Here is a 27,533-nt window from a genome sequence, read left to right as displayed (position 1 = left end):
AATCTATGACAAACAGTGCAGTTCACATTCACACAATACGGTAGTTTGTATAATTGACCCGACAGTAATCGGTCAGTTTTGACCCAGTTATGTGAATCCGTGTCACGAGTCCTTAAACTTCATGGAAGTACTCTCAACGCAGAAGTAATCATTCAACTGTTGAAAATGTTTGTCATCTACTATCTTATGCACCATCTGCTCCCTGTCAACTTCTCCGACTGCCTGTGGCTAAAGATGCAGACTGAACATGCAGAATCTTCCCAGCATTTTTGAATGTAGAAGTCCCCATAATACTGTCACCCTGAGTGAAGATCCAGTCCTGAATCTCAGGTAACCAGAGTCATTTGCCTCCATACCACCGACCTGATTTCCGCCATTTCCTGTTCAAGAATCATGTGATGGGACTGATCAGCAGGCAGCTGCCAGGTTAATCTCATCACAAATTAATCTTCATCTCGGCTTCCTCCTGTGAGACCCACACATGCATTGCATCTCTGACGCTGGGTGTGCATGTGCATATTGCGTTTTATATTAGCAAAGGTCCAAAAGCCCAAACCACCTAATTTCCTGGCCTTGTGCCTGGGCCACACAGACGAATTAGCCCGGCCCTAGCTCGCTGTGCAGCCCTTCCAGGCAATCACCCCCCTTTGACAGAAACTGTTGCCAAAGGTCCACGTTATTTAAACAGGCATGGCAGGAATAAACTCCATCAGCCCCGACGTTCCTTTAACAAGCATTCATCTTCTACTCCATGCAGATGTTAATGGAGGTTCTGCTGCTTTTTCTATGAGTCGATTAGGAGCATCAAGCAGGAGAGGGAGCACAGCAGGACACATCTGTGTCATGAGATAGTGTTTATGGAACCAATCTGGTTTTTGATGTGTTGTGCTACAGAATAGCCTCTACATCCAGGATTGCAAAGACAAATGTTTGCAGTTTAATAAAGACCCCCTCTGGTGAAAATAATTTTTATCTTGTTAACACAACATGAGTGAAATAAGCAGTCAATGTCATGGTTGAACCAATTTTACCCAGAAACTACAAAAAAAACAAAAAAACAAAAAACATGGATTCAGACTTTCAGGGTTTCATTTGAACAAACCTTGGAAACCAATGTTGTTGATTTGCAGGGTGGGATTTCCTTTATCATCATTACTGTTTTTCAAAATTGGTGTCCAGTTTGAACACATGTAACGGAATTACTTCAATACTGCAACCTGCCTTTATGTATAAACAAGGAGCTGTTAATCTAATCTAATCTAATCTAATCTCATCTAATCTAATCTAATCTAATCTAAATTAGTATTTTTTGTGATTTTACTATTAATATTGTCCTGATTAACAAAACAGGGATATATTCCTTCCCACTATTGCAGACTGCTGAAGTTTATAGGGAATCCAAATGTTTTGGATTGTTGGGTGTTTCTGCCTTTGTTAAGCGCTATGAGATGACTTGTTGTTGTAAATATGCGCTATAGAAATAAAACTGAATTGAATATATGTATATATATATATGAATAAACAACCAACATAAAATCTCTACAGCTGAGTTCTGCGTCATCAAAACACTAAACATTTGCGTTTTTTGTGCTGCAGCTAGCATTCAATCATAGTAATTTGCACTGATTGCACCACAATAGTCAGCGATCTGCATATTCAGCCCTCAAACATAGGCCACTGCCAATAATCTCTTCACGTTTATGTGTCAACAGGTGCTGAACTGTCGAGCAGTGCAGTCGGAAAGGCAGCGTTGGAGCAGAGTTGGTGTTGGAGGGCTTCGAAAATCACTTCCATTTAACACTAATTGGTTTGGAAATGCACCTAATGTGTTTCTAAAGAGAAAACAGAGTCAGAGTGAACAGGGGGAGAATGCTGAGCCTACTGTATGTTATGTTACCCCCCCGTCTCTCTCCTTCCTCTTGTTTCTGTACATTTATGAAACAGATTCATAAAACCCCTGGATACAAGAGAGCTTTTTGCTCAACATTCTGAACTCCTGTGGATGTTCCTTCCCCTTCAGTACAATGCACCTAATTGAGTCTTTCCATCAGCTTCCTATGCAGCTTTGCCACCTCAAAAATTCTGTCTGTACATGTAGTTCCTCTTGGCACGGAAATTTAAAAAAAAGGGTATTTCCCAAAACATCTACATTTTTTTTCTATACGTCCCACTTGATCTTCAGAGCAAGTTGAGAGTGAGGTCGTAAATATGTTGAGAGCATTTTGTAACCAACAAGACTGACAAAACGTGACCCAGTCAAATGAACAAATGACAGCCTTTGTTCACTGAACCTCACACAGACAACCAGCTTGCTTGTCTTAAGACACTTTATTTACCAGGAGAGGCCTGAAACACGACATGTAAAAGGTGTCACACAATCAGAAATAAGCCAACAATCTTAATTGTTGTTGAATAATTAAAGGCAACACTGCCATTATCAGATAAATTTAAATTATTGTGACTTGACAATGACTCTGCTGCCTTAAACCAATCATCAAAGCTGAAGACATTAAACATCGCTGTATGCCGCCTATAGCTGCGACGTGGCCTCATTTCACGCAGGAAATGGACCTGTTATCACTGACAGCATCAAGTTAGTCACATTCATAAGAAGCAAAGTGAGAATAAATTTGTCATGAGGATGACCTGTTTTCCGTTCTGTTCCATTTGGTATTTTAATTAGATATACTGCAATGCTTCCTAGTAACTGGGCTTATTTCGTGTTACATACAGCGTATACTTCAGATGGCAAAAAGTAGGACGCGTGGAAGTTGACTAATTTACGATTTACTCACACTTACCGCATTTTAAAGATCTTTTCAGTTTCGTGAAGTTAGTTCTGTAATCGTGGGTCGTCTTGGGTTGCAGCCTTTTCATGGTCTGACTGTTCGAAACTCGTCTAAGCACCGTGAAAACCCAATAATTTAAGTGTTGCACTGAACTCTAATCATCTGATTAATCTGCTGATCTATGCCCATTTTATGATCGTACCTTAAAAGTCTTGTGGTTGTTTTCTTCGCCTTCGGGTGTTGTTTACAAGGACCGCATTATTATCCCGAGTTTTCATTAGCTGTTAAATTAAATGATTATTAAAGTGGATTTCTGATATGGAGCAAAGGACTTTAGCTTTATACTAGACTATGGCTGATGCAGGATTTCTTGGGCAAATACTGATTTTCGGGAATGATGATGTTATATGTGAGGATTAAAGTAACAGAATTAAATTAACACATCATTTTTTTCTAAATTTGTAGTGTAAAACTTGACTTGAATCTATGCTGTAGGTACGTCATATCAGTGTACCGTACAACAACATATTGATTTGCACAAACTTAATGTGTCTGTAAAACAACATGTAGCATGCAATAAGCTGCAGATATATCTGGTTTGCTGATAATGCAAACACAAAAGCCAGTATTCTGCCAGTAGCTGTATCCTGATTTCTACTTTTTACCACTTTAAGAATCTGCAAATAGACTCAATCAGTTCAAACATCTTATCTCTGTTTCGTGTTGCAGTAATTGCGGTTGCTATTGAACATTTATTAGCTTCAACTTCAATCTTATCCTTTCAGTTTCAGAGGTCATTGTTGGAACTACAAGGCGAAACTTGTAATGCTGTTTTAGTTGTGTAAGTGCAGAGCGACACAGACACACCAGTACACATGCTCACAGCGGTACAGGTCACTTGTGTAGGCCACAGCATAGCATCTGTGTAGATTCAATGTAGAAGTAAGTTTAACAGAGGAAGATCAAGAAACCAATCAATGAGAATAAAAATTCATTCTAAATTTCTCTTTCTGTTTCCCACAAATAGCTCTTTAACACCCAGTTGAATGCAGTGTGATTCAACCCAGCGCGGTTCCCACAGACTAGTGTGAGGTCTGTGAACGACTCACAATGATTCAAAGGAAGTGCGTGCCTGGTCAGAAGCTTTCTGGCTGCAGAATCGATGTCTGCAGCCAACAAAATTTGAAACGTTTCGAAACAGTCATTACCGCTTCATGCACCGACTGATTATCGAGAAAGCATGAAGGATGTTTTTTAGTCTTCGCGCAACTGCTTCTGTCACTTTGTGTGTGAATAACGTCATGGGAACACTGTCCTTAGATGTCCAGCAGTATGCTCAGTTGTATGATTCATGCACTACAAAGCCACATAGGGAGGCGTGACAGCAGTTTTTCACTCTAACTTTGAGTGTAGCCTTTTGGAACAGGTAGAAATCCTATTGCGTCGAGAACATAGTTGTACAGCCATGTTTAATAAGCACAAGAGAGCCTCATTCAATTCCAACTAACAGTTATCCTATTATACTACCTGGGAAATGTTTAATTTTCTGCCCCACTGATGCGCACTTTCTATTAAATATCCTAGAATTAAACTCCCAAATGGAGACTGAATGAGTCACAGAAGGAAGGAATGAAAATGTGCTCCGATAGTGATCAAAAGTTGCGGTGAACAAAATAGCTTTTAACTGTGGTTCTGCCCCGGGGTTGATAACCTGGAAACTATTTCTTTTTAGCTAATATTATGTGAATCAACAACAGCTCATTTCATTCATTTATTGCGCTTACCACGAGGAGATGCTCAGATGTCTGTTGGGATAAAGGCTGCGTGACTCTGCGGTTTGCTCTCACTGCAGAAAGCCCATTTATTCAGGCTACGAATGTAAACGATGCTTGCTAGTTCAGGCAATCAGCACTGATCCAATCTTTAGCATTAATGAGCTTATCATTAACAGAAGTCAAGCAGAGTAAGAGTGATGAGTCTATCGCTGGTAGTGATCGTGGTGTTAATTCTGGCTTCCTGATTGATACACTTATTGAAGCCTGCAGTGAACTATCGTGGCTGCGTGACTCATAGCCGTCTCACACATCAGGAGAAAAAGATTAGGGTTGTTCAAGGACAACAGAAGAACATAGGCATCCTTCATATGTGCAATCTGTTGTTTTGTTGTTTCACATCACAAAAAAACAGCACAAGTGACCCTGAACCGAAGCACTTGGTGATCTGTGTGACCTGACGTGACCTCGGAGAGTCTGGGTAGAAGCAGGTGGGCAGCATGTGTGCTTAATGACGGGTGTCCATCCTGCACGAGCCTCATTCCTCACAATCTGAATCACTGCTTTCAATGTTCTGGATGTGATTAAGAACTTCAAGTCACGGAAGGTCAAGTTTATTTTTAAAAGGTACGGTGTTGCTTTCCTCAGAAACCTACTAAACAATACAGCAAAGAACTCGCCAAAGACTCTGAAGACTGAAATAGGGGTTGATGTCAAATTACAACAACAACAACAACAACTAACTTTTTAGCCATTAGTCGTTAATTAAACCTCCAAAACTCGCCTCTATGTATCAAAAATGATATATTTGGACTTTTTTCCCCATGAAAATAATCCTTTCATGCCTTTATAAAGCTTAGATTTACCTCTACATGATTGTCTTCTCTAAAATGTGGAGATTTAAGAAGTCCCTGCCTCTTTCTCCGCCCACCCTCAAGCACACCAGCTCACCTACTTTAACTCTAACACTGTAGAACTACTCTGTGCTATACAACGGCAAGTTCTAATGTTAGAGTAATACAGCCATACAAGATCAGCAGAATCATGGCACAGAAAGCTCCACCCTGCAAGTAAACAGAACTGATTTCTTGGATTGTTACGTAGGAAACCCTGAAAGTCTGAATCTGTATGTTTGAGACCGTCATTAGTACACTGCAGGTTCAAGGTGGAAACACTAAAAACCACCATATGGACATGTTACATATGTTACATATTTTAGAGGGCTGCAAGGTGGCTCAGTGGTTCACACTGGCAGCTAGAAAATCCCCGGTTCGCATCCCGGTGAGGACACCCAGGATCTTTCTGCGTGGAGTTTGCATGTTCTTTCCATGCAGCGTGGGTTCTCTCCGGGTTCTCCAGCTTCCTCCCACAGTCCAAAAACATGTTGAGGTTAACTGGTGATTCTAAATTGTCTGTAGGTGTGAATGTGAGTGTGCTTGGTTGTCTGTCTCTAAGTGTAAAAAAAATGGCAGAATTTATTGTATCTTATGAAAATAACCATACATCAGTGGTCCAACACCATGCTGACATGCAGGTGAGTGACAAATAAAGGGAAAAACCCCCATAAAGTGTCTTTGTCAGGTGTTGTGCCACCAAAAGAAGCTTCAATAAAGCTTAGCATTATTTCCTCTGGAACTCTTCTGGAGGGATGAACATCATTGCTCTAAAAGATTTTCCATCATTCGGTGTTTTGATGGAGAGAGCTCTCAAACACGTTGGTCTAAAATTTCCAAAAGATGTTCAGTTGGGTTGAGGTCTGGTTACCGCGGAAGCCACATGGTTTCACATTATCTTGATGAAACCATTCAGTGAGCCCTCGTGCCTTCTACAGACCACTCCCATCAGGATGGATTAATAAAACTCAGAACAACTTTGTATTGGTTTTCAGAGACCCAAACATGCTAACAAAATGCCCCCACAGTATAACAGGGGCAACACATTGCCTCAGTGTAGGGGTTAGGAGTTAAGGTGTTACTTCTAATTTCTCACTTGTCTGTACTTTGTGGTGCATTTCTGAAGAAAACCCTTTTTAGGGAGATCTGAAGACAACTTACAAAATATTGTGTTGTAGTAACACTGAAAAGTGAAGGAACATTTGTCAGCAAACCCCCCAAAAATACACAACTTCAGTTTTGTTTATGTCCTTTAATTGCAAATGACGATTTATGCATTCAACAGGATATATAGAAAAACTGCATTCGTTCAAAAACGCCTGGACGTGGGTATCAAAGACAACATAAGTCTGTATTTCCTGAAAAAGTTTGCACATGATTGTGTCTCATCATTTGTGTAATGTTAGAGGCTACGTATAAAAATGCCATATACTTTCTTTTTCCTAATGAAATGCAACAGGCTCAAGCACTTCTCAACTAAATCCTATTTGTGCAAGATAACTATACGTCAAAATGGTCCCGTCACATATTTGTCTTCATTACAGTTCAGTAACTAGAGAAGTAGTGCTTTTATACCACAACATAATTCAATTCTTTTTACAGAATGCCTTTCAATGAGTTTAGTCAGATGACAAATGAGGAGACATTTCTTTCTTTTTTTTAAAAAAAAAGTCTTTCAAAATATACAATTTCACACAAATTCACGATTGACTTAAAATCATTTACTCTGCTGTCATGTAACATTTACTATATTCTAATGGCTATAATCCTCAAGCACAAGAAAACATTAGAAAGGTAAATACAGATGGAGCGTCGCTCTGAATAGGTCCAAATATCACTGGTTTCAACATTAACCAAATATGAAAAAGACAAAAAATAATATGTACAAATCATATGTCAGAATTAAAGACAAAATCAATACATTACTCACTGAGGAAAATGGCAGGAAAGATCCCTTCAACACTTCAGAGGTAAAATATTTTGAGGTATGAGTGTTCATATATTTATTGATATAGTTTGGACTGAGATATGTAAACATCCATGTCTAACACAGTCATACATACAGTATAATGTTTCAGCACGACGACGAGTAACAAGGCCTTCAGAACTCACATACAAAAATGTATTACGGCAGAAAATAATATGTACAACATTATAAATCTGAGATGTGTAGGCACAGTGAATTAGCACACCGTCTCTGAATGTGTTTGGTAGAGTGAATACGTCTTTGGTGCGTAACAACCGTAGCTGCTTAGAGGTAAATCGCAAGCAAACCCTTTGCTATGTTGGTTACACTTAACAGACCATCATCTATTTCCAGTCAGCTCAGGCTCTCACCATCAGCGTTTCCATTCGCATCTGCTCTCATGGCATAAGTCAGGTGAAAATCCCCCGTTTCTCCAAAACATCCCTTTATCGGAAAGTGATGAAAACAGTTTTGATTTCAAACTGATGGCGTATTTTTTTCTGAATAGGACACGAGCTCCTCTAAAAACATGATTTGAGAATTTTTGGGGGGAGGGGTTCTAAACTATTGACTATTTCTACCATGCATTTCTACTTTCCTTTATCGTTATCATCACGGGTCATTCGTAAAATTATCAGTATAGGATTCTTACAACCCTCATACAACAAAACGGAAGAGCAAACCTTACCCTTCATGGTGCCTAAAACAGACAGCATCGGCTGCTTTTCATCTGTTTTTTCTATGATTCATATTAATAGGAATAACGATAAATAAAAGCTAAATCAACTGTTTTATAAATAGCATACATGTATTTCTGACCATCAAAAATGAAAAATACCAGTCCCCTGAAAGCCATGATGTATTTCACATACTAGTTTATCCGATATGATTTTGGAAAGATTTCCGTTCTAGAATTTACAGAGGTTCATGTCATCCTTGACTTGAGCTAAAATATTTTCACAACTACTCTAAAAAGTTCAAAAAGGGCAAATAACTTGAGTAACATTATTCTTCACAGGTGTTCCCAAACACCCACATTTCCTAAACAACCCTAAACGTAACTAAGAATATTCACAAAGGGGATTTTCAATGATTGAGATCAATATAAAACCCTAACCCTAACCCTTTCAGTAAACTGTTCTTGGAAGGCAACATCTCTACTGTATCTGTAATGTCCTTCTTAGAAATTAGTTTTATGTAAAAGAAAAAACAAACAGTAACTTCAGAACAGTGCATACATTGTACACAGCAAGTGCATATACTTTTAGAAGCTTACAAAGTACAAAGCATGAATCATCCAGCAACAACAAAGTAAAAACATAAATAAATACCTTCATACAGTATATGATTGATGAGTTCATTTTAGTCAGAGATTGAAATCATTTCGGGGCCTCTAAGGACGTCTGATGGAGGTTCAAAGGAGGAGATATGGCTGATATTCCACTGGAGAGCTGCATTTTCTGGCACTGTACCGCCACGTCTGACTATAAACATCTGAACTGTGTGTATGCGAATGAGAATATTTTCAGAATTTACTGTTATTTCATTCATAATTTGCGATCTGTTGTTGTAAATTCATGCACATAGCTTGTTGTCACACTCCATGTCTTCTTGGGTATTAAGTTTACTATTTCAGTAAAGGTAATATGCCTCTCTATGCAGATGATAGACCACTTTATATGGTTTCAGTTTCAGCCTGATTATTTCACTAAAGTGTGTGATCAAAAGGCCTTCTAAATGTAAACCTAAGCTTTGTAAGATGAAATTTCTCACTGATCACATAGAACATCACCTCTGACAGACATTTAGTTTGCTGAAACACACTATCAAGACCTCTTAAGATTTAAAAGCCATTTTCAAATTCTGTTTACAATTTAAACACTGGACCAAATCCCACTGCTTGATGAGTTAACCCTAAACAGATTTCCATAACTAACTATTTCATGGCTGCTCATGGTGGTGCTTCCAAAAAGAATGACGGTGAAGTGAGCTGAAGTTAGCTAATGTTCAATAAAGTGAAAACTTCAAATGCCAGAAAGTGGGGAGAAACAAGTCAGAGAGCAAATAACTGAACTGACACTACAATGCAGTGAATACATTTGTAATTCCTGCTTTTTGCCTTTTTAGGGGTGTTTTCTCATCTTCAGTTACACAGATATCCTGATGTGTTGCTGAAGACTTTCTTGCAATGTACTAAACAAAATCACTGTATTGTGATACCGTTATTATTATGATATTATCGTATTGTGTACTCTCTGATCCCTACCCTGACAGTATACTGGCTTCTTTCACCTGAATGTGGCAAGCTCAAAGTTCCACAGGAGGGACAACTGACTGCTGCAAAATACAGTTCTAAAATGAAAGGTACAGCGTTGGCCAAATGTCAGACTGACCACAAATCATACATTTAGAGAGGTTATTTAAGGTCTCTTTGTTGTCACCCAGACAGTGTGGTCTGCTTTGTGCAATCTACTATAATATATATTTTTATCTGCCATGACTCAGCAATTAAAAATAAAATGCATATTTCCAGTTTTTAGCAGACAGTTGTAAACAAGGCTAATGCAGGTTTGTCTCTGTGCTGGTATGTTCTGTCCTATTTCAGCATCAGGATCTGAATGATAAACTTCTTCCTTTTACTCCTAAAGTAAAGTATTAACATGACTGTGCAACTCAAGTTGTACATTTTTGAAAATAACTTTGTGTCACATGGTCTGTGGAGAGCGATGGTGTTGGTGTCGTCTTTGGATTTATATTGTCAGTCTCTGACTGAAGGTGAGCAGTGGAGTGATGTTGGGAAAAACCTGTGATGGAGACCGAAAAAAAGCACAAAGATAAGAAACCTTCGGAGGACACTGAATATGTTGCAGTTTTGATATGTATATTGTATGTACTTACTGCCGGACTAATTGTCAGTTTCACCAGCTTGAGATGCACCAGGTGTCCTAGCCTGACACCCAGCTGTGTGTGGTCGTCTTCACCCTCTGAGAAAACCCATGAGGGCCGGCTGCGGGGTCAAAATTAAAGTCCAGCGCCCCGCCGTCCATGAGGGTGTCATGGAGGACGGACTCCAGGTCACACTCGAACCTCTCGATGGACACGCTGTCCAGGTCACTGGGCAGCCGCTCCTGATGATGACCGTGTGGGTGAACTGAGTTCAGTTCCCTGTAACTGCTGCTGCTGCCGCTGCTGCTACTGCTGTAGCTCGCTGAGACGTCGAGACTGTGTGGTGGATGTCCTCGGGGCACCTGCATGCACGTCCTCAGGTTAGTCATCCGAGGAGGGGCCCCTGAAAGACTAGTCAGACTCGTCAGGGGTATCATGTTGCAGCTATTCAAGTCTCGTGAGGCAGCAGGACCCTGACTATGTATAGCTTGTGGGTTTACATGAGGAACTGGGTGACTCTGAGGTGGATTCATCATTTTTACCCCATTATGACCCCTCACATGGCTCTGGCTGCTGTAAGCAGGCATTAGGCAACTTCCCCGTCCAACCTCTGACACCAGTGTATCCCTGGAGGGCATCATGTCCCTACTGGTGTCTGCCTCTGTGGTCAGCAGCTCTTTGAGGAGGCCAGCTGGGGAGATATACTGGTTCTCATAAGCCACAAAGCCCGGCTTGTTCTCTGGAAGTGTCTGCATGGGAACAGGGGACAGCGAGTTCATCCTCACCGGGCCGTACATGCACTTGTGGTAGTCCTGCTGTGGCCGTGGGGTCAGGCCAGTGGAGCTGTAGGGGCTACTCTGAAGCATGGCAGCATTTGAGGAATGCGTGGACTCAGAGCCGAGCTGAGGGGTCTTAGGAGACAGCAGGTTCAGGTTATCCAGCAGACTCTCCATGACGATTTCTGAGCCATGCTGGCCCACGGATCCAGCCACCTCTGACAGGCTGGGCAGGGTGGAGGTTATCTTGGTACTCGCTGCTCCAGGATACATCATGTGGCCATCAGGCTCACCCAGGTCATCCTGCTCAGAGGGGAAAGGTGAACGACGACCGCTCAGAGTACTGGCGTCAGAGCTGGTCCGGGTCCTAAAGGAGCTCCAGGCTTCAAAGTCCTCGTTACTGTGGGAGTTTGGACTCCCCAGCCAGTTAGCGTACTGGGATCCAGGGCTGCCTGCTCCTCCCTCAACCCCTTCCTGTAGAGCCATCTAGGGATAGAAAACATAAAAAGCTCTAACAGGCTGACATAACACCACCAGTGTATTATTAACAATCACTAAAGCATATCTTGGGTCAGCAGATTTGGAAACGAAAAAACACGTGGCCGAAATATCTATGGATGTTAATTATAGAAACACACTGTACCTTTTTCTTTGTGGCCCTTCCTTTGCTCTTGACGAACTTATTGTTGTTGTCCATGGAGGCAGCTCTGCGTCGAGGCGACTTTCCATTCTTTCCTCCTTCTGGGTTCAGCATCCACCAGGAGCTTTTTCCTGTTCCCTCGTTCTGTATGCGAACAAAGCGGCTGTGCAGGGACAAGTTGTGCCTGATGGAGTTCTGAATGGGAAGAGAGCCAATCGTTTGTCACAGAAACATCACAGCAGTGTGAAAGCTTGAGACCTAAAAAGAGACTGATGTTCTAAAGATTATTTTTGGGCAACTTGTTGGTTGACACTTTAAATATCTGTTCCTCCAAAGACACGAATTTATTGAAGGGAAGTGAAAAAAGTACAGAAAATAAATGCTACGCTACTCTCTTTGCTCCAAAATGAAAAGAACATTAAGAAAAGAATTTTAGGTTTAAAAGACAAACTATTGAAAAAAAAAACAAATCAAAATCCTCTCAGCTGCATTACATGTCTATAAAAATCCAGTGTTTCAGACTTTGACAACTATGCTACTGAAGGAGCTCATTTGCTTTGATTTTAACCAACGCACTCCTTTTTTTTGTTGCATGTGGTCATATTTATCCTAACATGTGTACACCTAAAGCCTCATTCAGTCCATTTTCCCCTAATGCTATGTTATGAACCCTAAAAAGGACACGGCGGCGCCTCCTGCGGCGGTTCTTTCAGGAAGAAAAACAGCGTCGGTTGAGGGTCAGAGAGACGATCATACAGGACACAGACATACTGTACAGTCTGGTCTCTCTGGACAAACTGTGGACCTAATATGCAACATGCTGAGCTGGATGGTGGGCACAATAAAAGGCTCAAGTGCAGCACAAGATGTACCAGAAGGGAATTTCCCCTAAATACCCATGTGAACGACAAAGCAGCTCCCTGCAGTTCGTACAGCCAGATGTCCTCAACCACAGGATCCAACAGGGATATAAGAAGCATGGAGATAAAGACACTCACATTGAAAACAATAGATGGATTGTCTGAGAGAGTCTCTGAAATGCTGGTCTTGGGTCAAGGCTCTGCTTTTGGCAAGAACATAACTCATATTGTATTAACAGAATTACATCTTCTTATTCAACGTTATTGCTGAATCACTTATTTTAATATGAATACGTTCTCAAAGAAAAATAGTTTATTGATGTACGTTAAGAAAAACTAAACAGCTGAATAATCCAGAATAACTGCAGGAACACAACAAAGCATTTTAAAGTATTTTTTCTGGACATCTGTCGACCTAGAAAAGCGCTGAACCACCACTGCAACCTCAAAACCGTACGTCAGCATGGACTGAAGGCAGACGGCTGTGCACAGATGAGAATTCTTTTACTGAAAAGAAAGTCAGGGGAGGTTACGGAGTTCGAAGCAAAGATGGGGAGGGTGACAGAGTGAGATGTTTTTGCCGGCAGAGCTGGGGGTCAATGAGTTCACTGTGTGCTGAACACGAGCTCCTCAGCCGGCGCTGACAGAGACATGCAAACAGGTTGGATGGAAAAGGAACAGAGAGAGGAGGAGAAGCATCAGAAGTGACACGCTGGGTCGGACCTGCTCTGCGGCTCACCATAACAGCCCCTGACTGCCGCACCACACCACCCCAACCACTCTTCCACTGACTTTTAAAAGAGGCTTCCGGTGTCAGAGGACATCCTGCGCACACACACACACACTGAAGAGGCTTGAGGTGGAGTTGGCACTCATAGTCATAGCTACAAAATGCAAAGCTCAATCTGACTGGCGTTCACTTGATTCATGACCTTTTTGTCTTTTTACATGATGTCAAATTGTAACTGAAGAAAGGAAATGAGTCATTAGTGGAGGACCGGAGATCTTGGCAGAGTGCTGCACAGACAGTCTGTAAAGCACCTTTTATTCCTTTAACCAAATAACACATCTTGCCCAGACATGGCTGAGATCACTACTGATATGCAAATGTCTACAGCGTCTGATTAGTGCCCACAATAGATCATGCACTGCATGACTGGACCCTGGAAAGGGGCATTCTCTTCGCAGCCTGGGATAATCCTCGTCTGAGACAGACCTCACCTCAGCCCAAAGAGAACAAAAGACATCCCTTGGCTCACTGATTCAGGAGGTGCCTCTTTCACACATTATTTCTCTGAAAGCCTGACCCAAGGTGGCCTATATGTTTTATTGTTGCTAAACTTCTTTATAAAATGTATTGTCATGGCCTTCATTTCTAACTGGCTTTGAAGTACCAGAACCTCTGCACCTGTAGCTCCAAGACAGCTCATCTGAATGCGACACATTAAGAAATGTATTTGCTCACTATTGACCTTTCTCAGCGATCAGGGACGTTCCCAGACACAGATTAAAGAGGCCCTTAAGTGACATAAATATCTAAGAGAGGAGCTCTATTGAGTAATAAGCCTCTGCAGGAGTTAAGCGTCACAAAATATTTTGATATAATGTCTCTTTGCCTTTCCCATTAGCTGCTCTTGACTTGAGGATAGTAGCCACTATTTTCATTGTTGATTTATTTTAGCAATCCATTAGCTGATTAGGCTATAAAATGTCAGAAAGTGTTGATCAGTGTTTCTCAAAGCACAAGATGACATCCAAAAATTGCTTTTAGTAAAGAAACAAGCAAATCTTTACATTTAAGAAGCTGGAATCAGGGATTTTTTCTTAAAAAATTACTCAAACTGATTAAAATGGTTGGTGATTCATTTAATAGTTGACGACTAATCGACTGATCGATCTACTTTGGGACAAGATATCTTGCAAAACAGCATCTGATGCAAACCTGTGCTACAATGAAGAATATGTGAGGTTAAACGTGACATAGGTACTAGGTCAGCGCCTGACATGTTGAAGGGCTGACTTCTGAGTAAACCTATTTTCAGTTTGCCCTTAGAAATGCCCCATTAGGAAGCATGTTGTAAAAGCATGGCAGCAGAGAGCAGTTGTCTCTCTACAGAGCTGCTGTGAGTCCACCTGCTCATGCCCAGCTCAGATACATGCTGGAACATCATCCACCATCTTACCAATGTACCCCACTAGTCTGTGAAGCGTCTGTGATCAATATCCTCAGGCCACAGTGCAGCAGCATGCGGTGACTCCTCCTACTGGACTTCAAAACAATCTCATTGACACAGCTGCTGTTTCTTGTGTAGTGAAGCATGAGGCTTGCAGTAACGGTCGCAGGATAAGTAAACAAACAGGACCCATGTTGCAGCAACAGGTGCAGCCACAGTGAAAGTGGCCTCACTTGCAATTGGTCCAAACATTTTACATACAGCACCAGACACAACCACAGACAGGACCGAGGATCTCCCAGGAGACCGACTGCTGGAGGCCAGCTGCCTCTTAAATCACTAATTCGGTTTTGTATCAATGATGGGGCTGATCTTTAGCAAGTGATGAATAACTAAAAGGAGGAAAAAAATTACCTTTAGTGTGCACATACTGCATGTAGAGAGCCCACACAGCTACAGATAGCACAAAATAAGTGGGACTATGTACACTTTAAACATAACTTTTCCTCTTATAGATGAGGTGTAAATGCAAATTAAAGTACACGGAGCGTTTGTTGCTAAAGTCTGCTTTGGTCTGGTAGTTAATGGTGTCTAAAGTTAGCTCAGGTTTGCAACCTTTACATATACTCTCTCTCTATATATATATATATATATATACACACACCTATTCTATATTACAAACCTACACATATGTACTCATCTATACTTGTGCTAATGTTACACAGTGTTTTAGCATGGAGTAAAAACAAAGGAAAACACAATGGGTTTATTAAAATGTTCATGAAGTGATATGCTAAAACGTAGAACAATTTAGGAAAAAGGCAGCAAACCAGTTCTTTACTTTACATTGCAATTACGTCTACCATCCCTGCTTCAGTGAGAAGTAAACTCTACCAGTTTTTACATCTTTTGTCTTCCTTCCTGCGCACTGTGCTCACATACACTGTATGTCAGTGCAGCTGAATTCCCAATTCTGTGATATTTCCATGTTAAATGATCGCTCAGAGAGAAAGTTAGAACAACAGAAAGTCCTGGTCCTACACATCTTATTCACATCAGTGTTGACTGATGTTTACCTCTATACTGTCAATTACAGACACAGAGAGAACCTGCTTCCTGACGTTGGCAGCAGAAGCTCAGCTGCTTTTACGCTACAGACACTGAAGCAGCCTGTTAGAAGAGGACTAAAACCAGTCATGGTAAAATGAACCAACTGAACCAACTGAACTCTGCAGTCTTATGAGCTGACAATTCAAAGGAAGAGTCAATGGGCACGTGAGATTTTTATTATCTTAAGACTTTTAAAGACCTTTAAGGTACATAGTTTTACATTCTATCTGTTCTTGAGTGATTTTGTGTTGCATATCCTTTATTATTGTCCTGCGTCTAATCATGTTACCTCATTGACCCCGGCGACTGGGTGCAACTGCACTCAAAGCATTGTCTTTGTGTTACTTCTGCCCAAGGGCTTTTAGACAAAAGTTGCACAGAATGAGGAAATACTTGGAACAATTGTCCATGCTTCAAAATCACATTAACAGTGAAACAAGGAAGTAATCCCTGCGGCTGCCAGTAACCACAAAAAGGCAAACTTCTTGACCAGTTTGTTGACCACCCACGTGCTGACTGGGTCCTCAGCCACGTAGGAAATAAATGCTGACTTCTGCTAACTGGTTGACTGTATAGCTCACCATGTCAGTGCACAGAGTGGCTTCCTGCTAAGACTAAGTGACATGTCTGAACTCAGCATCATACTACCAGTGATTATTAGTACAGCATGATGTAACAAGTGCATGCCATAAAACAACTCAACTTCAGTCTGTGAAACTTTTCACATGTGTTGAAAATACCTGGAATCAACATGTACAGCATGTTTCCAACTGGTGGCACCAATAATGCAAATAAAATGACAACTCCACATATTATACATATCAAAGTCCTATAATTTTTGTCACGTATTTGTGGGTTGCTGATGGAATCATGGCTGCAGTAAGGAGTGCAGATTTTTTTGTTTTCTTGTAGAATCTGGTTGGAACAAACAATTAATTTTTGCTGACATTTTAAATGAAAGATGGAGATAAAAGTGCTTTTGATGAATTAGTATGATTTTAAGATTAAATGTGTCTGGTTCTCAAACAAAGTAGTTCAAGGACAGAAAGCTGAAAATGTGACAATTCTTGTGTAATCTTTTTTTACAAGAAAAGCAAGCAGTCAAACATAATTTGCTTTAAAAAAAAGTCAAATAACCAGTTATTCTTGTGAGACATGATGCATGTGTGAGGTCAACGTGCTGCTTCTTCAGTTCACTTCAGAGTGAAAATATGCCGAAATCAGCGCTGTTTTCAGTGATGGTGTAGCTATCACTACAAAGCAGCCGTATATCTGGTGTAACTATGAGAATAAGAAAGTACAGCACTTGCAGAGATTACAGTAAAAGGACAAGCCACTTCCTGACAGTGTCTTCCTGTGCACCCCTCCCCCCTTTTCTCCTCTGACCCAGCATGCGTGAGCGAAGTTGAAAACGAGCGTGGGACCTGAGTTTTCGGTTACGGGGCGGCAAAAAGGCGAGGACGGCTGCAGCAGAGGAAGAAGAAGAAGAAGAAGAAGAGCCCTGCAGCTCGGTGTGGAGAGAGCAGGTCGCCTCTTCATGGCTGCGGGCACAATGCAGACTACTTCATTAACACACACTGAGTGACCTACTTCTGCAGTGGCTTCAAAGTGGGTTTATGAAAAGGAATGGAGAGCTTTGTGTTCGGGGTTCAGCTTTTAGATAAACAAGGAAAAGGGCAAATGAGAGTAGTGATATCCTCAGGTTAAAAAAACAACACATTGTTAAATCATACTTAAATATGTCGAAATACCAGGGTGATTAAAAACCTGAGCTCTGATTGTTCTCAGCCTAATCTTAAAGAGTGACACACATTCTTTACACACTTTAAGGGGTAAAAAGGCCAACTTGTGTTTGTACTGGATTGGACACTAATCTCAATAACTTTTGATCCTGTTTCTTTTTCTTCACACCATATTTCTTTGCCTTTCCTCTGCCTCCTCCCCCCACGCCCCCGTGTCCTTTATATTTTGCATAATGGGTTTGAGGCCAAGTTCTTTTTGTGAACTATAGAGGGGGATTATTATCCTGCGCAGGCTAGAGGACAATGCAAAGATCCACATGCCACAGATTCCACAGACTCACACGTGTAGACAGCAGACTGTACACAGGCCTCAACCCCCAGCCAGCCAGTCAGCTGATTGCTCCCCTCCTTCCCTCAAACCACGGTCGCTCCTCTTTGAAAGCCCCTGCCCCAAGCCTCCCTTTCTTCATGGGGTTACTTAAAGCTCTTAGTGGGCCTCTTAAGTTCAGGGCAGGCCTCCCTTTTTAACCTTGTGATCCCAAGACAAATAGCTGGCGTTTTTTTTCTTGCTTCTTTTAGTAGCTATTGTCTCTTTTCAGATCCGCAACCAATAATTAAAAACCTTCGTGAAGGTGATAAAGTTAAGAAAATAAATAAAAATCTATTACTATGCGTTAATTCCACTGAAATGTACTTCCTGTGCTCACGTTGTCTGCAGCTCAAATCAGTGTTTCTGCTGTTTTCTATGCTCCTGGAAAGTTTAGAAACAATGGTGGATTAAAAATAATAAATTCTGTGCAGTTCCAGGTTTTATATCATAATATTTAATCGTCCTTTGTTTATTAATGGTGGTAAATGGGGAAATCTAGCAGCAACCTCCGGGGCTAAAAACATTAAACCAACGCTAAGGTGCCCAAAACTGCAGTTCCTGGAATGACCACTAGAGGCTGGCTCTAAAAGTCAGTCAATCCCAATAAACCTCCATGTTAAACTGTTTACCTTTACAGCTGAAATAAATATGTTTACAGCCTGGTACAAAAACAGTTTTAGTCTCAATAGTTAATTTCCCCATTCATGATGACTGCCAGGGGGGTTCATTTTTATACAACTTTCCTGTTTGAAATGTATTAAGACTTAAAGTTCTGCATAATTAACGGCATAGACACTTTTAATGACAGATGGGCAACGCCAGGACAGTCTATGGCTAAAAAAGCAGCTTCTTCTGGCAACTGAATATCCTGTTAACATATTAGCACATTTGTTTTTCCAACTTCCCGCCCTATAGTATGGTTACTTCATAATCTACTGCGAAATCTTCTTTTTTTTTTTTTGGATATACTTGAAGTAATTTCCAGAGCAGAAAAAGGGAAGAAGGAGTTTCTCACACACATTAGAGGTCACAGAGTTTACCATAGGAACGAATGGGTGTCCGGCTAACTTGCAAAACCTGCACAGAGTTATGCAGAAATGAGATGTTTTGGAGGAGCTTCCAAACTGATGCTTAAGAATGCGTGGGGGATATCACAGAGGGCTTGTTTACCTTAATAGACAGTCAATGGGCCATACATCCAATAGTAAAAGAAACGTTCCTCTTAAAACTACAAGTTTAAGCCTCATGTTGCCACCAGAGGATTTAAATGGTTATTGTAATCCATTGTCTAAGAAGCATCTGTGTCGTCATCCAATAGATGTTGCAATATTCTGATCTGAACTTTAATGTTCTCAAGAGAAAGTTTTTACTTCTAGTGGAATTTGCCTTTAATCTCCATAATACTGGCATAACCTTAGTTTAAATAGTTAATACTATGTAGGTTAAATGGTCCTCATTGGCCTTATTTCGTGAGATACTTGAGGATACTGGATCAATGGCTTCAGTCTGCAGCTGAAACCACTGGAGGAGTTATTTTATTCATGATGCTATCATCCACACACATTTCTTTCATGAAAGATTTTCACCGCATTTGCACTCAAACCTGCTGCAGCACAGTTTCAGTTTTGCTAACTCTGCAGTTCCACTAGTGGCCATTTTCATCGTTATCTTAGCGGTGTTGTTCAAATGGAGTCATAGTGAGCTTTTCCACTGTGTCACTCAGCTCATCCTGAATAAATGGTTTCAGTGTTCAATGTCATGAGGTTCCAGTGCAAACATCAGGCACCAGACAGTCAGATCAACAGGCTCTGGGTTTGTAGTGTATGGACTATTTTGACACCAAGGCTAGATGACATAGTGAGATAAACCGCTTTACAACAGACAGTTGTGCATTCTGCAACCAAATCTGGACAGATATTAATCCACAAAGCACTGGGACATATAGTAAATATCACAAACTTCTTTATGTCTGCAAAGCAAGACTGACCAACACCTTTTCTGCACCTAAGAAATTTTAAAAAGTTGTAGATAAAATACTTAAATGAATAGGTTTTCAAATGAACACGTCAGAGCTTTAGCACCAGTTAAACTCATGGGTGCTGCTTCCTGTTCCATTATTTAATGTCACGCTTCACTGAGAAAAACAATGGTAGTACCAGTAAGAAGTTAAAGTACGTTGCAAGCTGCGCACTGCCACTATTAGACCCACCAACATCCCAGGGGAACTGGTCCCCCCCACAGTTGACGGGGGGCCCTCTGTTGTGGCATCACAATCACAAAGCTGCCGCACAATTTTTAGAGGGAAAACAAATGGTAAGAGGGAGGCAGGAAGCTGCAGAGGCAGCAGCATCGCCCTCATCCTGCGCTCCACCCATCTCCAGTTTTCTAGGTGGAGCGGCGTAATCACTGAGGTTCAAACCCAACGCCCTCCACCCACCATGAGGTCCCTGGCTTATCTCTATCTGTCACTACAACTGGAGGACACACATGCATGTGGATCCAAAAGTCAACATACAGGTCAGGATATGACGCAGAGCATATGAGACAGACCAGTGATTTTGTTTAATTTGTGGCAGGAATACTGAAATGGAATAAAAAATGACTTCACAGACAATTAGATGCAAAAACCAAATATGGTCTCTCCCAATGATTCCTCCCCTTTTTTCCAGGCCGGACCCTCATGTTTTGCAGGGTGGGGATGTTAACACATGGCACTGTTTTCCATCCACTGGGCAGGAAATGCATCATAGTTCATTGTGGGGGGACTGTTGTGTTTTTTTAACAGGAAGGTGTAAAAATAACTATTAGCCAGTGGTTCCAAGGCCTGGCGGGCATGCCAGCATTTAGGAATGCAGAGGTTGAAGCAGAGATGTGTTGATTTAATACAACGAATAAACAGGCGGGAGCTTTTGTTTTTGATGAAAATCAATTAGGCGCACACGGTGAAGAGTGGCTACAGCAGCACCCTGCCTTCTAACATCTGAATTAGGACAAATGATTAGACAAAATAGGAAGTAAAAGGATTTTGATGTCAGTCATTATCGGGGGAGCAGGGTGAAGCAGAAAATCAAGGTTCAAGCGCTTGTGAAAATGTAAAGTGTCTCCTTTGCTGAAGTGCAACTGAACCAGCCACAACACTGCCTACAAAAAGTATTCATCCTCTTTGGAAGCTTTCCACATTTATTGATTTTCAGTATTGAATCATGGTCAATATAATTTGGCTTTTTTGATAAGAATTTACCAAAAAAAAAAAAAAAAGACTCTTTCATGTCAAAGTGAAAACAAAGTTCTCAGAAGAAATGTCAATTAATTAAATGTCTTTACAAAGTCTTCACACTACAAACACTTGAGACTCATTCACTGCACTCAGATGACTTCCATGTCATTAACTTTGAGACTTGTAGCACCAAATGGCTGCAGCTGTGTTGAATTAGGTGCGTCGCTTTAAATCGGGTGTATTCTTGTGCAGTCATTTATTTTACATTTTATATTTCTAATTATTTACATTACTTGGTAGAAATATGTTTTCCCTTGACATGAAAGAGTCTTTTTGGAAATTTTGGAAATCGTCTGAGTGCAGTTTGCCGACGTGAATGCAGTTTAAAAACTTTGTCAAAAGTTGTAATCATTTGATAGTTCTTTGTAGAGATCTGTGTTCACTTTGACATGACAGAGTCTTTTATAAATTCAATATAAATTCAAAAAAGCCAAATTAAACTGATCATCATTTAATGTTGAAAACCTCCAGGGGGTTTGCATACTTTTTTATCGGCACTATAGTTCTCCAAGGAGAAGGAATGGTGAAGAAACAAAGTTTAAGACTGAAAAGTAAGATAAAATGAGTATTAAAGGACCTACGAGTGTCCCTGCATGTTATTTACAGAACTTGGGTCTTAAAAAAATTAACCCCTCGTTATATAAGGTCTCACTCCCTGAGCTCCACTTGAACAAGCACAAACCCCCCCAGCAAAAGGCCTGAGAGAGGGCACAGAGGGAAGCGATAGGATAAAGAGCAGCGATCCCTTTCTCCAAGCTGTAGCATCCGCTGAGGAAACTCTAGAAGACAGGGACACAAAGATATGAGCGCACAACTCAGGAATGGAGGATGTTTGACGTCGATCCCAGCATCCCCTTCTCCCAGCCCCTTCCCCTCCGACACACTCCCCAACACTGATTGAGCTGTTTGTGTCGCCTCCTGTTATTGTCGGGGAAGCACTGGACAGTTTACGCCACGCTGCTTCCCTTTTTTTACAAAACTGTGTGCATTCCCACCGACCAGTGCATTTAAGAAAGTGTAGGTTCAGAAGTAAGAACGAGGAGGAAAAGGAGGTCCAGCAGAGCCATAAGTCACAATATAAGCTGTGATCAAGCTCTCTTCACGTGGGGGTGTTAAACAATGGGAACTATATTTGATTGAGGTTTTCCAAAGGCATTTCCTGACAACTTTGAAATTACGCCTCATGAGAATGCAGGGGTTACAGGAAGGGCCGCAGAGCTGAAATATGAATTTGACTGAGATTATGTTTGAGCGTGCAGGTCTCAATGTGCCTCTTCTGTTCCTCCACCTTTGGCTTTGTCTGCTTTTATTCTCAGGTCGTGTCCATCCCTCACGGCTGAGTGACTTCCTCACCGGGCCAGACAGTATTAGAACCTGGATTAGCATGTTTGTGCAGGCATTAAGCAAATGTTTTTACAACTTGTCCTTTGTGCTAAATATTTCCAGGGCAAGCAAACGCAGATTTCAAATTGCAGGAGGGTTTTCCATGACTGTGGAAATGCTTGCATGTGTGAGTAAGTTTTGTGGTCATGCAGGCTAGACTGCTCCCACATAGGTCTGCTCGGGAATATTTAAAGGTGTATGTGAGATGTGTGCTGACTTACAAAGCATCCCTCCATTTTTATTCTCCTCAATCAAGGTAGATGTCAGCCATCACTCAGCCAAGCCTTGTTCTCAAACATCTACTTGACAGTAGAGCTACAGTGGATCAATTAGTTGTCACCCACTAAATTAATCGCCAACTATTGTGAAGGTCAAATATTTGGTTGCGGTAATTTTTTAAGAAATCAAATTTAAATTCTCTGATTTCAGTTTCCTAAATGTAAATATTTTCTGGTTTATTTGCTCCTCTATGATGATAAACTGAGTATCTTTGGGTTTCTGGAGAAAATCTTCACCTTTGGGAAACACTGATCAACATTTTCCACCATTTTATAACATTTTACAGAACTAATTGATTAATCAACAATAAAAAATAACACTTAGCTGCAGCCCTACAGTTGACAGACATGCAATAAAGCTGAAGGTTATTTGTTACAGCTTCTGGAAGGCAGCTGTTTCTAAACTAGTCCAATCATTTTTTTTTTTTTGCAGTGTTCTATTTAAGAGTTAAACAGAGAGAGAAATATTCTCAGGTACATGTTTGGGATGTTTACAGTCAGATGGGCTGGCTGGTCCTCTGCTGCTCTCCCGCTGTACGTTTCCTCTCTGACACAGCAGAGAGGCGTGTGCTGCCACTGAGAGAGGAAACCACTCCAGAACTTCAAAGGTTCAGAGTTCAGCAGCCCATTTTAAAACGAACCCGTTGAACACTTCTGAAACCGCCTTCGCGGACAGAGCAAAAACTACATTTTGAACCTCCATGCACAAGAAAAATATGTTCATCAGTCTCCTTGTTGAAAGGACAATGCATCATGTCCTTTTATTGACATCTGACTATGTCTTATCTACATGAAATTAAAGTTTCAAACTCGGTTCAGAGTGGTATCTGCAGATCCCTGACTGGAGCAACTCTGGTGAAGGTGACAAGTTTAAGTTGATTCTGCAAAACCAAGTACTTGCCGGACATGATGAGTGGACACAGCACTGCTTACTGCATAATCTCTCCCCCAAACCAAGTGGTCCAAATGGGATTAAAGGATAAATTCATACTTAAGAACATATACGTCAGTAGCTAGGTAAGTGCTTTTCTCTCTGCGGATCAGTCATCACTTATTTGGCTGCTGGGAACAAAGAACTTTGTGTGGCATCACTTAGTGGATAGCCGGCAAACACAAGTGTTACTCTGAACATATTAAATCAATTAATTCTAAAACAATAACGTGTCTTGAAAAAAAGCCTAATAATCCCTGTATTCCATATGATAAAACAGTATCACGCAGAGATAGAAGGAATTAGATGTATTTTTTTTTCTTTTTTGCTGAATTTTTAAGCAGGACTACAGAAGCAAAACAAATCTGCTCAATCTTTAATTTTTTTTTTAAAGTACCTTGTAATTCTAGTTTTGAAATATGCTTTAAAATAAAATTAAAATTAAATGTATTATTATTGAGCTTTGGCCTGTGTGCTCTCCTTAATGTGCAAAAAAAGGTGAAAGTTGCATCAATGCAGTGAGAATAAGTTGCATAAAAACTGTTTGTCTGCTGGTAGCTGCACTTTTCCATTTTATGCACATAGAAATGATCAAGTTGAGCACACGGAGCTTCAGTAACACTCTTCTGTATCATCCAGGTGTGCTGCAAACTGAATGACACATTCAGCATATAACAAAGCAGTCGCTAGTTGTTTCCCATAAACTGTGTTTTGCTCTGGGGTTTGAGGTTTGGTTCTTGCAGTGCAAAGTGTTACAGAAGTCATCAGAGCGTCTCAGGTTCCTCCTCACTACCAGATGCTTGCACGCAGACACACACTCACCTTCCAGCCCGCGGAGCTGTTGCTGTCTCCCTTGTCCTTGAAGTAAGGCACACTCTTCACCATCCAGTCGTAAATCTGAGACAGTGTCAGCCTCTTTTCAGGCGAGCTGTCTATCGCCTTGGTAATCAGGTCAGCGTACGACATGTTCCCCCAGGCGTTACGGCGGGACGAGCTGCTCTTCCTCTGGCCGGAGCCACCCAGAGGTGGCACCCCGGGAGGAGGCACCTGTTGCTGAGGCTGCGGACCGTGCAGCTGCTGCTGCTGCTGCTGCTGGAGGTGGTGGTGGTGCTGCTGGTGATGCAGATGCACGCAGTTTCCATCCCGACACTGAAACACGCTGCAGGGTGCTTTCTGCTCTGCGTACTCTTCATAGTCTTCCTCCAACAAGCCGAGGTTGCTGATAATGTTTCCTCCTCCGGGCTCCTGCTGCACTGACGGCGCCGGGGAGGAGGTGTTGGAGCTGGCCGGGTCGATGAGCTCCGGTCGGGGCAGCGGCCAGGTGCAGGAGCGCGGCCGGGAGAGAGGCTCGAAGTCCGGGTCTATTTCGACCGGCTGTGCCTGCGGTGGCGGTACCTCAGCCATGTCAGGGTCCAACCATAGACACTCACATAAAAACAAATAATAATAATAAGTAGTGAAGAAAAGTCACTCAGTTGCAAAAAGAATTAGAATAAGATGATGCGTTCAAACGCCAGGTCCCAGAAGTGAAGCCGCACAAGACGAGAGAGGTTTGCAGTTTAAATGACAGAAATGTTTGGTTTCAGATCTCCTGTGAAGTTCACACCATCCTGCAGCGGTTAGTTGCAACTCTCAAGAGTGCCGCTCTGTCAGGACGGACTAGTGTGGTGCTGCCTTCACGGACCGCTCACAGACTCCGCGCTTTGAGTGTCACAAGCTGACAAGTGCATTCAAGTCAAGTTCGGTTAATATCATAGGCTGTGTAATATATAGTCTGTGGTTAATATAGCGCACGAATGGACACTATTGGAGTTAAAGTGTGTATTATTGAAGCAATTTATTGCTTTAACTCTTGTATAATTCAACTGACTAATTAGTTAGGAATTTATCAGTTAGTTACCAGAGCAACTTGTTATGTTCATTGTTATTAAGAGCTGTGTAGACTCAAGAAACTATAAATTAAAGATTTTTGTGCCATGATTTACAGTGCAAAGAGCTGGTATGATGTATTTAATGACAGCCATCTAGGCAGAAATTTAAAAAGTGTTTCATTAAAGTTATCATACACCTCCAGATTCTACCCATATAATAAGAGAAACATGTCGTTATTGCTGTTTATCTTTTCTAACTCCGTGCCACAACCTCAACATATTTTGTTCAACTCTAGCATGAGAAATTCTTGTCTTTTACTTCTCGTACACGTTTTGAGAGCACTTGAATGCACCATGAGGGCAGGGGAAATGTAGACTCCCCCTGCTGCTTCAAGAGACACCTGACCAAGAACTGTTTGTGTTCTCTCTAAAATCTGTCCCTTGTTGGCTTCATAGTGAAGTCATCAGGTGTTTTATTTTCAAAAGGTGACATGGTAGTTTTTTTGTAGTTGGGCATTTATCCTATTTTAATAAACGGTTCAACACATTTCCCCCTCTGCTACTTATGATTTTAACATCTAAAACACTGACATAACTTCACAAATTGTTAGGACACCACTTTATCGTGATGTGTTACAGGGTTGTTGGTTTTTCATGCACTGGTCAATTTTCAGATTTGGGGATATTTTGAGAGAGAAAACATTCAAAATGTTTATTTTGCTACACTTTGTTCATTTGCATGTGTACATTTAAACTATAATACCCATCTTTAATGGTGTTTTCCTTTAGTTCGTTATTTCTCATACTCTGAGTCAGGAATCTCCACTGCAGTAGCACCAGTTTATTCCTTCTTTTTCTGCCTGTTGGAGTTATTTTCTGATTTATGTAGTGCTAAAAAGAAATATTCCAAAATCTCTGATGACTCTAAAATGTCAGGATTGTGTTCTGGAAACCGAGGAAACTATGGCACTTTTAGATATATAATAACGCTTTATTTGAAAAATTCAGAAAACCTTTAATACAAAAAAATCACTGTTTTATTACAAGTGATTAACTGGGGAAGCATTGTAGGGATATCTATTTCTTCAAATGTTTTACCAAACTCACCTGTAGTGTCTCCCCTCAGTTATAGGCTGGTCAAGAATTTAAAATATATATATACAAATATACATCACAATATATGCAATTGCTTTGCAGAAGGATTTTTGTTGTTGCTGTTTAAATATCAAGGTTCCAATCTCAATGTCAAATCACTAAAGCCTAATTATATATAGAACCACAGCTGTCAGTAGTGCCATCTAGTGGGTTGTGTTCATACAGTGTGTTTCTCAGCTGAACCAGGTTTCCTTCCACACCAGCACCCTTTTTATACCTTATACAGCACAAGGAGTGACCCTCCTAAAGGCTTGTGATGTGTGTTTTATAGTTTATCACCTAAACCTAAGAACATGGCTGGAAGCGATCAAAATAACCTTTAATTAAGCTTCATTTGTGCCATGATACAGAGGCACACAGAGAGCAATGACAGAAGAAAAATCTCTAAATGTACAGTGCTTAACACATTTATTAGACCACCACCCGGTGTAAGGTTTATCCCACAGCTGCCCTAAATTATCAGCACTGGTATTTACCAAAAATAATTAGTATGTTTCTGTAGTGGTTATTACACCAGTATGTAGAAGCTCTTATTTTTTTATAATGCTAGAATATAATTATTATTGTAATCCATTAATTTTTGAATGTACTGTTTTGCAAAAAATAAAAAAATAGTAAAGCACATTATTATTTCCCAATTAAGATGCCAAATTCTAGTTA

General features: G+C 41.0%; 1 protein-coding gene across 1 annotated transcript; it reads right to left on the bottom strand.

Moving 5' to 3' along the window:
* Positions 1-6,691: 6,691 nt before the first annotated feature.
* Positions 6,692-25,924, bottom strand: LOC103373360 (forkhead box protein O1-A-like). The gene is made up of 4 exons (XM_008303232.1): positions 24,670-25,924; positions 11,726-11,917; positions 10,319-11,568; positions 6,692-10,224 (listed from the first exon to the last, which is right to left on the bottom strand). Exons 1-3 carry the CDS (start codon positions 25,249-25,251, stop codon positions 10,366-10,368), a joined length of 1,977 nt encoding a protein of 658 aa, XP_008301454.1. The 5' UTR covers positions 25,252-25,924; the 3' UTR covers positions 6,692-10,224; positions 10,319-10,365.
* Between the last annotated feature and the right edge of the window lie 1,609 nt (positions 25,925-27,533).

The sequence above is a fragment of the Stegastes partitus genome, unplaced genomic scaffold, assembly GCF_000690725.1.
Source record: "Stegastes partitus isolate 25-593 unplaced genomic scaffold, Stegastes_partitus-1.0.2 Scaffold1962, whole genome shotgun sequence".
NCBI lineage: Eukaryota > Metazoa > Chordata > Actinopteri > Pomacentridae > Stegastes > Stegastes partitus.
The sequence above is the reverse complement of the archived record's forward strand: the minus strand, read 5'-3'. Positions and strand labels throughout refer to the sequence as shown.